Source organism: Rhinolophus sinicus, linkage group LG17 (genome assembly GCF_036562045.2).
Source record: "Rhinolophus sinicus isolate RSC01 linkage group LG17, ASM3656204v1, whole genome shotgun sequence".
Taxonomy (NCBI): Eukaryota; Metazoa; Chordata; class Mammalia; order Chiroptera; family Rhinolophidae; genus Rhinolophus; species Rhinolophus sinicus.
The window spans coordinates 15,427,749-15,440,139 of NC_133766.1; the positions used below are offsets into that span (position 1 = coordinate 15,427,749).

Genomic DNA, 12,391 nt, shown 5'->3' on the forward strand with positions numbered 1-12,391 from the left:
GTACTGGGATTACTCTCGAAGTGTCCCTATTTCTTTCCCATGCTTTCATTCCATAAATATTTGATGAGTTCATACTATATTCCAAGCATTATTCTAGGCACCACAGGGGAAAAAAAGAGGAGGAGGAGGAGGAAGGGGGAGAAGAGACAACATTCTATAACCTCACGGGATTTACTGGGGAGCGACAGTTTAAAGGAAAAAGAGGAACTAAAACATAGAGCAGGCAACGAATGCTGACAGTACGGATTGTATCAAGAGCTGAAGGAACTGTGGAGATGACGACATGCAATTACCTGGCAAGATTATCCCTGGCAGAGAGCTAAGTACACGCAAAGCCCTGAAACAAGGTTGCCTGGCATCTTTGAGGGACAGCAAGGAGGCAACAGGCCAGAATAGAATGAAGGGGGTGAGGACAGAAGATGAGGTCAGGAACATGATGGAATCAGTTCCTGAAGGCTGTTGTAAGGAGTTTGGACTCTTACTCTAAGGTAGAGGGGAGTCCACTGGACATTCTGAGCAGAGGAAAGGCAAACACAGAACCTAGTTAGAAGGTGACTATAAACATCCTGGTAAAAGATGATAATGCTTTGGACCCTGATGGAAACAGTCATGGTAGAGGTGGGAAGAAATGGTTGGATGCCTGATATGTTTGGGTCCTGGGAACTCTTGGTACCCTGTGCGTACTTCCAGGGTATCAATGACCAAGCTGTACTGTGAGCTACTGCTCTGATTATCGGGACGGAGAGCCACCCAAGAGCAGTGACATTCTCTTTCCTTTTTGTGTCTCAGCCGAATGCCCCCCTGTGTTTAATAAACACTATCTGAAAAATGAATGAAGCTGGAACAGAATAGAGAGCTCAGAAATAGACCCACACAAATATAGTCACCTGATCTTTGGAAAAGGAGCAAAGGTAATTAATTCAGTCAAGAAAGAATAGTCTTTTCAACAAAGGCTGATGGAACAATTGGACATTCGCATGTAAAAAAAAAATCTAGACACCTTATGCATTTCTCAAAAATTAATGCAACATGGATCATAGGTGTGAAGATAAAACACAGTACTACAGAATTTCTAGAAGAAAGCACGGGAGAAGATCTATGTGCCTTTGGTTTTCGGGATGAATTTTTAGATACAGCACCAAAAGCATGATCCATGGAAGAAAAATGTGTTAAGTTCAACTTCATTAAAATTAAAAACTTCTACTCTGCCAAAAATATCATTCCATAATGACCAAAAAAAAAAAAAAAATCTCATAGAGAAACAGAAGCGGCTATCAAAGGAGGAATGACAAAGAACACCACCTCTGAGCACAGAAGTTCTCAAGGGAGAAATTTTCCTCTGACCTCAGAGGAGCGAACTGCAAGCCAAAGCATCAGTCCCCAAAAGCCATTTGCAGTCATGCTGAGAGCGATGTTGAAAGGAACATTTAAATCAATTCTGTGGCTCTCACTGGGGCTTCTCCTCCCCCTGCCAGGAGCAAAAAAGCCCCAGAACCTTCAGCCTCCTGTGGGTGATGCTTTTTATAGTGTCCTGTGTTGCCCCCTCCTGGGATTTGCAAAGTGTCACAAGAGTGGGGCCAACTGGGATACTCGCTCGCCGTGCCAAGTCATCCCCTCTCATCAGGGATATGGAACGACACAGAGCAATGTCAACCCTCATTTGCAGGAAATGGAGATTTGTGGATACATATTTTTTTAAGTCTTGAAGTATGAGTATCAAGCCTGGCCAGTGGGTTATTGTGGAGGAAAAACACATGGTTTCTAGAACATGTCATTAATTCAGACACTGGACTTTGGACACTTACTGATTCGCTGGAAATCTAAAGAGGTGAAAAATATGGATGAAAGAATTTACTTAAAATACAGAAGGTACCAAAAAAATGTAGACACATTTTAAGAAAGGAAAAAAATGGTATTAAAATTGTAATAATATATGCTGATAACAAGATGAACACAAGTCACGTTTGACTTCTGCAATTACAAGAGGTGCTCAGAGTTGTTACCATCCGTGTAATTTTAATATCATTTTTTTCCTTTCTTAAAATGTGTATACATTTTTTTTGGCACTCTCTATAGTTTTATTCTATAGTTTTATTACCTCCAAAAGCATAAGATAACCGCCATGATCTGTGTCAGTCAGGGTTCAATCAAGAGACAGAAATGACACCAGTTACTTACACAGAGCGAATTTAATCAAGAATTGTTCATTAGGCATTGAAAAACTGACAGAGACACACACACAAAAGGATACGAAGCATTCACAGAGGCTGCAACTGTTGCAGTCACCATTCTTAAGGCCAAAGGAACAAGGGAAGAGGTGAAAATTATTCAAATGAAAGCAACTAGAGGACGACCCTCCCTGGTGCTGGTTCTCTAATGGAGCAGAGGAGGCTGATGAGTGTTAGAAAAATTGTAAACTAAATCCAGATGCTGCTACTGAAATAAACGGCCACTGCCAAAGTGAAGAAGTGAGGCTAAGAGGAAGTGAACAAGTGACGCTGAGAGGAAGAATCTAGAAGGACCTAGTCCGTCTTCCTTCTCCAATTCTCCAGTGTCCCTCTAGCACCCGTTACTAGGAAAGTCTGTCAGGGAGACAGATGGCGAAGCACAAATAGGGTGTGTACCTGTCTGCCAGCAGGAGCATCACAAAGCAAGTATAGAAGGTAGGTTTGAGTCAAGATAAAAATCACTTTATAAATGGTACTTTTACAAAGTACCCAGTGATGAAAGGGAGGAATTTTTTTGTAAGCAAAAAAAAAAAAAAGAAGAATGTTAAAAAATAAGCTCTAAGTTAAATAGGTTAAACATTCCTCCTGAGATCTACACATCTTTTACAATTGCTTTGGAAGATCTGTTCTTTCCTGGTAATGCAGACAGAGGGCAATCTAAAGTACACAAGGCATTTTCACCAATTCCAAATGTATAAAGGAATGGCTACACTAGGTTCTACTGTACTCGCAGAGCCATATAAGGAGATCTTATTAAAAGAGAAAAGATGCAGGACCTACAAACCTTCCTGGCCTTCACTTTCTTTCCCTTTCTGTGATTAGACCCTTGAACTATATGCCATCTTGATTCATCTCAAAGAAAGATTGAAAAGTAGCTGCACTGGGAGGAAACAGTTAGCAAACTCGTGGGAGGAAAGCGCCTGCCTGTGTGCCATTCTCTTGGATAACAGGAATAGCGCTGTGGATTCTGAAACAGAGATTAGTCACGTGGGAATTATCCGTAAGATGTTCACCCAATCCCTCGGTGGAAAGAGCTGTCAGCAAAGATCTGATTGCTTATTAAGAAGCGTCTGGTCTTGCTCTGTCAAAAAGAAACCCAAGAGGGTGGCTCTTAGAACTAGCTAGGGCTCAGGCTGAGAAGTTAGGACATCTCTGTCAACTTCTCACCCTTCCTCATTCTGACAAAAGAGAGAAGACCACTCTCATCCAGGTGATAATTAGCAACATGTATTTCTAGGCTGGGCCCTGTGCTTGAAGTGGGCGTTTAAAAAAGGGTAGGACACATTCCTGTCCCGAGTTCATATGAGGAAATAAGAATATACATAAAAATATAGCATATGTTACATTGTCGTGATTGAAGTGTTAACCAAATGAGAGGTCACTAAGTCACTCCCAGGAGGTAATGAGCAAGTAGGGTGGTCCGAGAAGACGGCACAGAAAAGATGGGGCTTACCCTGGGCCTTGGAGAATTAGGTAGAACTGGAGATCAGGAATGACTCCCAAGAATGGTGAAAAATAGTTTTGGAAGCAGGAATAGGTGGATTAAGGCACAAAAAAAACACCTAATTTGGTTGGACTGCATGTTTTCTCTAAGGTATGGTGAAAAAATATGTTTTGAGAGGTGATCATGGCTACTGCAGCCTTAAAAATAAAACTCATCTCTGCAGTTTTCTTCTTTTCATAAAAATCTGAAAGACCACAATTACATTCCTGATTTTTCCAATTGGAAAAAAAAAATCTATATTCAGACGGTGAGCAATTACGGGTCTGGTTCTTTTTTAATTAATCATTCAGCTATAGGTTGATCAGTAACTGCTCACTGGAGCTTTCTCCATGTAGGGCACTGCGTTACGGATTACCAAGTTTACAAAGAATTTCAGGAGAAGCGCTCTTTGGAGAGAGTGGGCATGAAAAAAGATACACAATAAAAATTTAAAGCAATATATGATGAATAGAACATGAGTGGTTCAAGCAGTGATCCTGCTGTGTTTTATAGACTGAAATGTAAGTAAAATATTTTTATTAATAGCAATAATGTGCCAAACCAAAAATTAGAATCCTTAATAGGCCGACTGTGTGGTTAATAACTCTTCTCTATGACTATGTTGTGAAAATTTACACGAGGAAGAAAACAGCTTTTCTCAATATTTCTATCATATACAAAAAAATAATTTTTGAGTTAGGGTGAGTTTATCAGCATTTCTTTTTTCTAGATTCTCTGCTATCATATTGACGTAAAAGGTATTTCGCTTTTCCAGTGACCACGGAGATTCTCCATCCGTATTTCTACTTGATCTTTACTGGCTGTGACCTCCAACTCACCTTACTATTACATTTCTCTCCAAAACTCAGTCTTTCTGTTGAGTGGTTCGTTGCTTGTAAAGTAACGTGGTAGGGCTCCCCATCCGCTCTTATTTAAAGAACATGTATTTGGGAATGATTTGGGAAGGTTGTTATCTCTGATTTTGTTCTGGTTTTCATTGAATCAAATTCAAGTCGGTTGTCCATGTGAAGGGAAAGAGTCTGGGAGAAGAAAGGTCTTAAAATCTGACAGGTTCTATCTGAGGGCTTTTGTTTATTTTTTCAAGTAAAGCCAAGTGTGTAAAAAGCACTCGTTGCCATGTTTGAGAGCTACTAAAAGAGAAGCCCTCAAGTACTTGGAGGCAGAGTTAGTGTGGGCTTCTGCTTGGAGAAAACTCCTGCTGAGGGACGGGGAGAGGTTCTGCGATCCTGCCACCAGATGGGTGCTCATGCTCTACGTGTCTGTCCCCCTGTCCCCAGGACTGTCCCACTAACAAGCACACGTACACGTCTCTGTGAGGCTGGCAACCAAACCATGGCTTCCCTACAGGGTTTTCCCAGTTCTGTCCCCTGGTCTTTCAGGCAAGGACAGAATGGAGGGATATGCCTTCTGCATAGAACTCAAGTCCCAATTTTCTTGATGTGGTCCAAACTTGCTACTGCTTCCAATGCCATGAATGACCATTTTTGGGGGAAAAAAGTGTAAATAATTATTTATACTGACAGGCTACATGCTCTATTTTTAAAAAGCACCATTCTGAGAGGCTGGGATCTGAGTTTTAGGACATCGCGAGGGATGCGGAGAAAACTATTTCTTATTCAGGAACTCAATTTCTTCCCCTTCAAAGTGATGAAGAAAACCAAGATAATTAAACCATATTGTTATAATAGAAGTTACAGATGCTCCCAAAACCATGAGATTTTGGACTTGTAGCTATTGTAATTTAAATTACCTGTTGTTTAAGGGAAATCACAATAGACAATAAGGAATGACTTTAAAGATTTACATCGAGAGGCATTAGAAAATGACGCACTTTCTTCATGTCTTCCCATGTCACAGTTTTCAGACAGGTGCCCTGTACCAATCTAAGCAAAATTGCTTTCCGTGACAGCCTGGGGAAAGGATCACTAAGCAAATGGGAGTATAGGGCTCAGGTAGCAGGCCAAACTCAAAGGAAGTGTAGAGTGTAGGTGTTGAGGAACAAAAAACAAACAAACAGAAACAGGCTTTGCCATTGTATAAGGAGGGTTGTGGGTAAAGTAACAGAATTTCCTACTGTCAATTACTTTTAAAAATCATGATTTACTTTCTGACGTGACAAGAAGTCCAAGGTTGGTTCAGAGGCTCAACAAAGTAATGAGACCCATCCTTCTGATTGGGCATCTGGTGTTTTAGAAGTGCTTTATCTCTGGTCTCAGAGTTGGTTATGGCAGGGTGGTCACCATAACCAGGTCTGGTGTGCCCATAGAAAATGGTGTGACCATAACCGGCTTAGGCTCACTACATCTCACTACATTCCTTTCCTGGTGATGGGCTGTGTTTCCTGAGCAAATGTTGCTCAACATCTGAACAAAAGTGGGGCTCTATTTGCAAGAAATTAGAAATGACAGTTGGGTAGGCAATCAACCACTTGCCAAACAACAAAAATTTTGTCTGGGACAATAAAAATAAAAATTGGCTGAATTTGGTTAAAAAAAATAACTCTTCGTTGACTACAATCTATGCCACATTTGGAAAATCAGTGTGCGACTCTTCCAACCCAACGTATTCTCTTTTTAAATGGGGGGGGGGATCTAATTTTGTTATCCATGTTGGAACAAAAATTTAGGATGCTAATTTGGGCTTCTGGTTTTCATAACAACAGATTCGTAAGTGGAATCTGCAGTAAATCTTCTCAATGAGTTGTTTTAAATTCTAGGAATGATGGATATCCACCATTTATTCGTCCTGCCATTAAAATATGTTATATGCAAGTCCATAAACATGTGGTATTTCCACATGGAGAGAGCTCAGTTGTCTCATAGGTTGAATGCCCAACCTCTGCAAACACTACCTGGGCAGAGCCAAGATGTAGTTCACCTATCAGCTCTGAGCCCAGCTGTTTCAGAAGGAAAAGTCTCCACACTCACTGCACCTGTTTACAAATTACAGCAGTCACACATCTTTTTCTTCCTCATGTGTCTGATTCTAAGAAGTGCCCACAGCCCGCTATGGAAGCATACGATACAGGCTGCCCACAAATAGCGGAGACAAAGCGTTGTGGGCTAACACAGGGCACCCCATGCCCCTCTGCTGGCCTAAGTCCAAGAAGATGACTGTTAGAACAACAAGCAGATGGCATCCAGGACAAATAACATCCTTATGCAGACTACCCAAGGTCTAGCAGGAAGGGACGGGCACACAGCCAGCAAATGCTGTTAGATAACACAGCTGCGATTTCAACACTGAGAGGATCTGTTCGCATTTAAAACTCAGGAATATCCCAATGTTTCGCTAAAACGTCCGTAACTGTGGAAAGCTGCCATTGTCCTACCACTTTGCAAAAGTAGCATTGGAGAAAAACAAAAGTGAGTATTATTACAACAGCGTAACATTTGCTGGAAACCCAAATGCCAAATCCCTGACTACCTCAGAGCTAAATGAAGTTCAATAGAAAACACTTTCCTTTGGTGTGGAGTTGGCCTAAGCCCTAAAAGAAGGGAACTTCCCCCACTGGGTTCAGAATGGGATCCTAAAAGAACCGTTCAGAATGGTATATGGCTTCTTGGCCTCCTGGATCCCTTTATTTTCAACTGGGGGGTCTATGGTAACATACAAGGAGCTTTGACTGGGGATCAAGACTATAGCCTCAGTTTTATTTGGCCACAAACTTAATAACCTGTTTGCGTCTCTTCTTGAGCGGTACAATAGAACCCACTTCACAAGATCATTACATATCAAATGAGGTAAAGCATTTGAAACTGCCAAGGATTTGGTTTGGCAAATAGGGTGTTTTTTTACAGATAAACATTACCCTCTGGTCATCCTCAAGGTGTCCTTAGAGGAGAGAGGAATAGCCAAGTCCAGTAATCGTATTCATTGGCCACATTCTTTGCATTGAGAGGATGGAGGCTGGTGGGAATTCTGTGGGCTGCTACTCAAGCTGCAAGTCAACAAAAATGGTGCGTGCATTGCCTTACGATTTTCTAAAACATCAGTAGAACCACTTACATTTACACACACAAATACGTCAACATTACGCAGGACGGACTAGAAGCAATACTTTCCCGTTCATACTGGGAGCAGCTGCTGTTAGAAATGTGGCAGATAGACATCTAACACTTAGTGTGCCTCTCTCCTGAGACCGCTAGACAATTGTTGTCCAACCACCAAATGGGAAGGGAGGATGGGACCCACTGGGAAAATGGTAAAGGAATAGAAAAATGAGTTTCTGGTAACCCAAGGCCTGAAGTACAGAGGGTGCCCAAAAAATGCCTACATATTTTAAGAAAGGAAAAAACTGTATTAAAATTTAATACTCAATATATACCGATAACAAAAGATGAATTCAAGTCACGTGTATTCGTTTTTTGGCACCCCCAGTATATTTTTCAAGAGAAACAATGCTATGAGTTGGAGGTCTTATATAGTTGAAACAAACTTAATTACCATTTTAACATGTTATGAGCAAAACTGACTTTCTGGGTTTTAATTTAGGTACAATTAACAATGTTATTTCTATAAGAAAATGTATTCTGAGTTCCAAATTTATATGTGAACTTCAGCAACACAACTCATTTGTAATTATTTTAATAATTGCTTTGAGTATTTTTAAAAAGCCAAACAACCAAAAATCAGTGGATAATTCATTTGCAACTAATTGAATGATATGTACAACTCTATGATTAAACTCACTTATAAAAAAAAGAATTAATGGTATTGAGACTGGTGAGAATTTTGTAGGATGGAACTTAATCTGAAATTAATGTGTTAGAAGATTTATCTAACAATGTTCGGCTGCAATATTTTTAAATTATGTGTAATTAACTGCAGACAGACTAACCAACATTTTGCGTGCAAAATCATACATATCAACTAATTTAATAATCACAATTTTAAGAGATTAGTGCTATCAGTCCCAATTTTACCAGAGAAAACTGAGACATAGTGAATTAAGTAATTTGCCCAAGGTCACATGGGGAGCCCAGGCATTCTAACATTCGACTTCCACTTTTGACGTCTACATTTATATTAGGTTGGTGCAAGAGTAACTGCAGCTTAAAAGGTTAAAAGTAATTGCAAAAACCGCAATAACTTTTGCACCAACCTAATACTACACTTTTGTATTCAAAGCCTTACAAATCTTTAGATTTTTCAAGGTTTTCCAAAACAGGCTTTTTAAAAAGGATCTACTTAAAGTAAATAATGCTTATGCATTAAGTTAGTAGTTATAATTTCTAGAAATTGAAATTTATAGCTAATCTCATTCTATATTTTTGAAAATTCAAAATAAGGTAACAAGTCAGATGCCATCGTCCTAGACTTAAGGATGTCTGCATTGCACAAAGTAGAAAAAGTACTTTTATCACCTGAATATTTGTACTCTCAGAATTATTCTGGAACAGCCTGCCTCTAAAGAAGCACAAGATAAACAAGAGTGGACTCTGCAGTCACAGAACTGAAGTTGAAATACTTCACTTCTCTGACCCCACTTCAACTTTTATCCAATGATGAGAACCCTCCTTTTGCAAAGTTGTTGTGAGACATATTATTATTATTAACAAGGTCTTCCCAGACATATGAGTCAGAAGTTCTACCTGTGTCTCTGACTTAATCTGAGCCTATAATATGGAAATCCTAATATCTACCTCACAGACATTATTTAAGGTTTGAGGAAACGTGTGAAAACACTTTGTAAAATGTATATAACTTTCCACGGTGTTTTAAGTAGTTGAGCCATAGCTCGGGTGAGTTGGTGGCATTAGATACGTAGTATTTCCTGGTAGTAAGGTGCTAGCTTTAGGTCCTCAGACTTTTCTAATTAGAATGGCCTGGTTCTCGGGGAACACTCCAAGTTCCGTTCTCCGTGTCCCCTAGTCAGTGAAGCTAGCATAAAGCCCCTTCCAGCTTACTGTATGAATAGAAGTGGGAGGGAGAGCAGAGCTGAACTATCCTCCACTGCCATCTAAAGTACTTAGTGACCTCCTAAAGAAATAACTGTATCCCCTTTCTCAACCACAGGGGAGAAATATGAAATATATGCCAATGATCGTACAACTTATGACCACGGTGTAATAATTGATCATAGTTTATCTCCCACTAAATTACTTTCAAGACACACTGCCATAGCCTGAGTGACTTTGGAAGAACTGGGAAATTCTAAGATCAGTGTTCAGCAGTTAGATGTCTCTGTGGACTCAAACCCTTGGGAAGTGGAACAGGTCTCCCTCCTAGAGTGAGGGGCCCCTGGAAAGAAGGGCCCTGACTTCTTTCCAGATTCAAATAAATCTGGAAAAATCTAATAGTTCCAACAAAATAAATTTAATTGTGGTCAAATGAGTCATGTCACAAATAAATCTCAGAGGCTAGTGTGTGGGGGGGGACAGGGGGGTTAAGGGGTGACTCAGGAAATCAGGCCACATTAAAATGATGGGTTGTATTCCCTTCTCAGTGAAGACGCAGTCCCTTTGTACTGCTGATAATTCCCCAAAACACAAAGCCATCTCAGTTCCTGTAGAATATTCAAGAAAGACTTGTCTCAGTCAAGCCCCTCATTGTACAGGTGAGAATCCGATTCCTAGACCTCTGGGCTTGGTTTATTTCCCCATGATTTGTCAGCCGGGATCTTATTTGTGACTCAACTGGTTTATCAGGTACTTCAGAATTGGGACTATAGCATGCGGATTTTTCATCCCATAGGCAGTTTAGTTCATAGTACATGAGTAGCGTTAGCTCGAGGAAAAGGTATTTAATGTCCTGGCTGTCCGTGTATAAGACTGTGAATGAGTCCCTACGCTTATGAAAATACAAGGCATGGTGAGTCGTCCCTGTAACGAGGAGCAGCAGCTGCGGTCCACCCAGGAAAAGATGAAGATGCTTTCAAGGACCCAGGGAATTATCCAGGCAGACCTTCCGAGTGGAATCTTCCAGTAACTGGGGACAGCCAATAAAGCTGATGGCCTGGTCCCAGCGATGTCTACTCGGGGCCATGCCCTTGAGCACATGGCAGCTAGCCTTGGGATGATTTATGGTAAGAATAGAGCACCAGACCACAACCCCAAGCAGCTGAAACAGGAGGAAAGTCAGGATATCAACTTTCGGAAGACGAATCTTAAGTAGCTTAACAGTATTGAAAGCAGTATCCAACAATCGAACCACCTTGCAAAGGACAATTTTTAAATATTAAATGAGAGTATTGGTCAAAGTTTACACATTAACCCGAACCAAAAGCCAAGAGCAAAATGATCTTTTACTAGCTCGTGTCCTGGAAAGCTTTTTTACCCTGATTCAAGGACACAGGGACTTGTTCCAAAGTTTTCAGATTTGGTACGGCTCATAATGCCTGCATATTTTCAAAACGCTGTCATCATAACAAGCTGGAAAATGCCACATACTGGTATCCTAGCTGATATGAATTAATGGGGACACGTCCTGTGGTAGGTACTGGCTGGACGTGGTAGATAGATATTCCCGTACAATCTTCATGACTCACCTTCCAAGCTATGTCTTTTAATATAACTGACTATGTTCACTACATATCCTAGTATCACTTGTTAAAATAGTTTTACTTTTGCAAGAGGTTGTTGAAGTTGACAAGACATGGTACCCACGCTCACGATGCACTTATACTGAGGAATCATTTTCACAGAATACACAAGTGATTTTTTTTTATTAGGACAAAATGCCATATTTAAATACAAGATTGCCATTTGTGAGAAAGCACACCAAACTGGTCTTTAAAAAAAAACCATCACAATGACAGAAAACTTGATACATTACACCTTGGAGGAGCCTGCAACCCCGCTAAATGGAAATAAACACACAACTGCCACCACTACACACACAAATATGCACAAGTTGGATAAGCAAAGGTTTAGAGAACACACTGGAAGAAAAGGGCGAACACACCCATGTGTGTACACGTGTGTGTTTTCCTTAAAAACAACATGGTTTTTCTTCATTTTACTCAGCTCAAAGAAATTCTCCATCTAAAACTGTTTCGTGCTAACACTACACATAGAGAACATAAAGCAGGAGTTTACATTTTCCTGGGAGCTGTTAACTGGAAGTATAAAATGTGTTTTGCCTTTTTTTAGTGTAAAATACACACGCAAACGGAAGTTGTTATATAATGCTTGCCACTTAAGTGTAACATTACCCAAGAGCTTTCTACACTACTGTTTACATACGGAAAGGGCTGTCAAAGACGACCAGGTGATTAGGGCTTCCAAACTTAGTTCTAACACTTCTAACGGGAGATCTAAAGAGCACTACGCATTTAGGTCTGTGAGGAACTGTTTTCTTCCCACTGATCATGTGCTCCCTGACTAATGACAAGACCCTGGAGGCACCCTGCTTTCTAGTCAACTACTGCCACAGGCCAGGGGTCCTGACACACGAGGTCTCCTCTACTGGACCCTACAGTTCTCGGTGGACCCGGGGTCAGCTTCTGGGCTGGGCGCGAGCCGGCCTCGCTTGGCCCTCAGGCTCTCCCTGGGGCTGTCAGCCGATCTTCTCTCAGGAAGGTTACTGACCGAGAGCGATCTCGTGGTAGATTCTCGGAAGGTGGCACCCGAATCTGCTGGGCTTTGTGGGGTGACCTTGACCTGCAACAGAAGCATCTTTGTTAGAGGTTTCAATCACATGCACTTCTCTCCAACAT

The 12,391-nt window shown here is 40.8% G+C and overlaps 1 protein-coding gene across 2 annotated transcripts in view; it reads right to left on the reverse strand.

Annotated features, from left to right (window-relative positions):
- Positions 1–11,381: 11,381 nt before the first annotated feature.
- Positions 11,382–12,391, reverse strand: part of CENPF (centromere protein F) — a 52,661-nt gene continuing 51,651 nt past the window's right edge. For both annotated transcript variants that reach the window (XM_019738114.2, XM_074322088.1), the window contains exon 20: positions 11,382–12,335. In XM_019738114.2, coding sequence (XP_019593673.2) covers positions 12,138–12,335 — 198 coding nt within the window. In that variant the 3' untranslated portion in view covers positions 11,382–12,137. The remainder of the gene's footprint in view (positions 12,336–12,391) is intronic.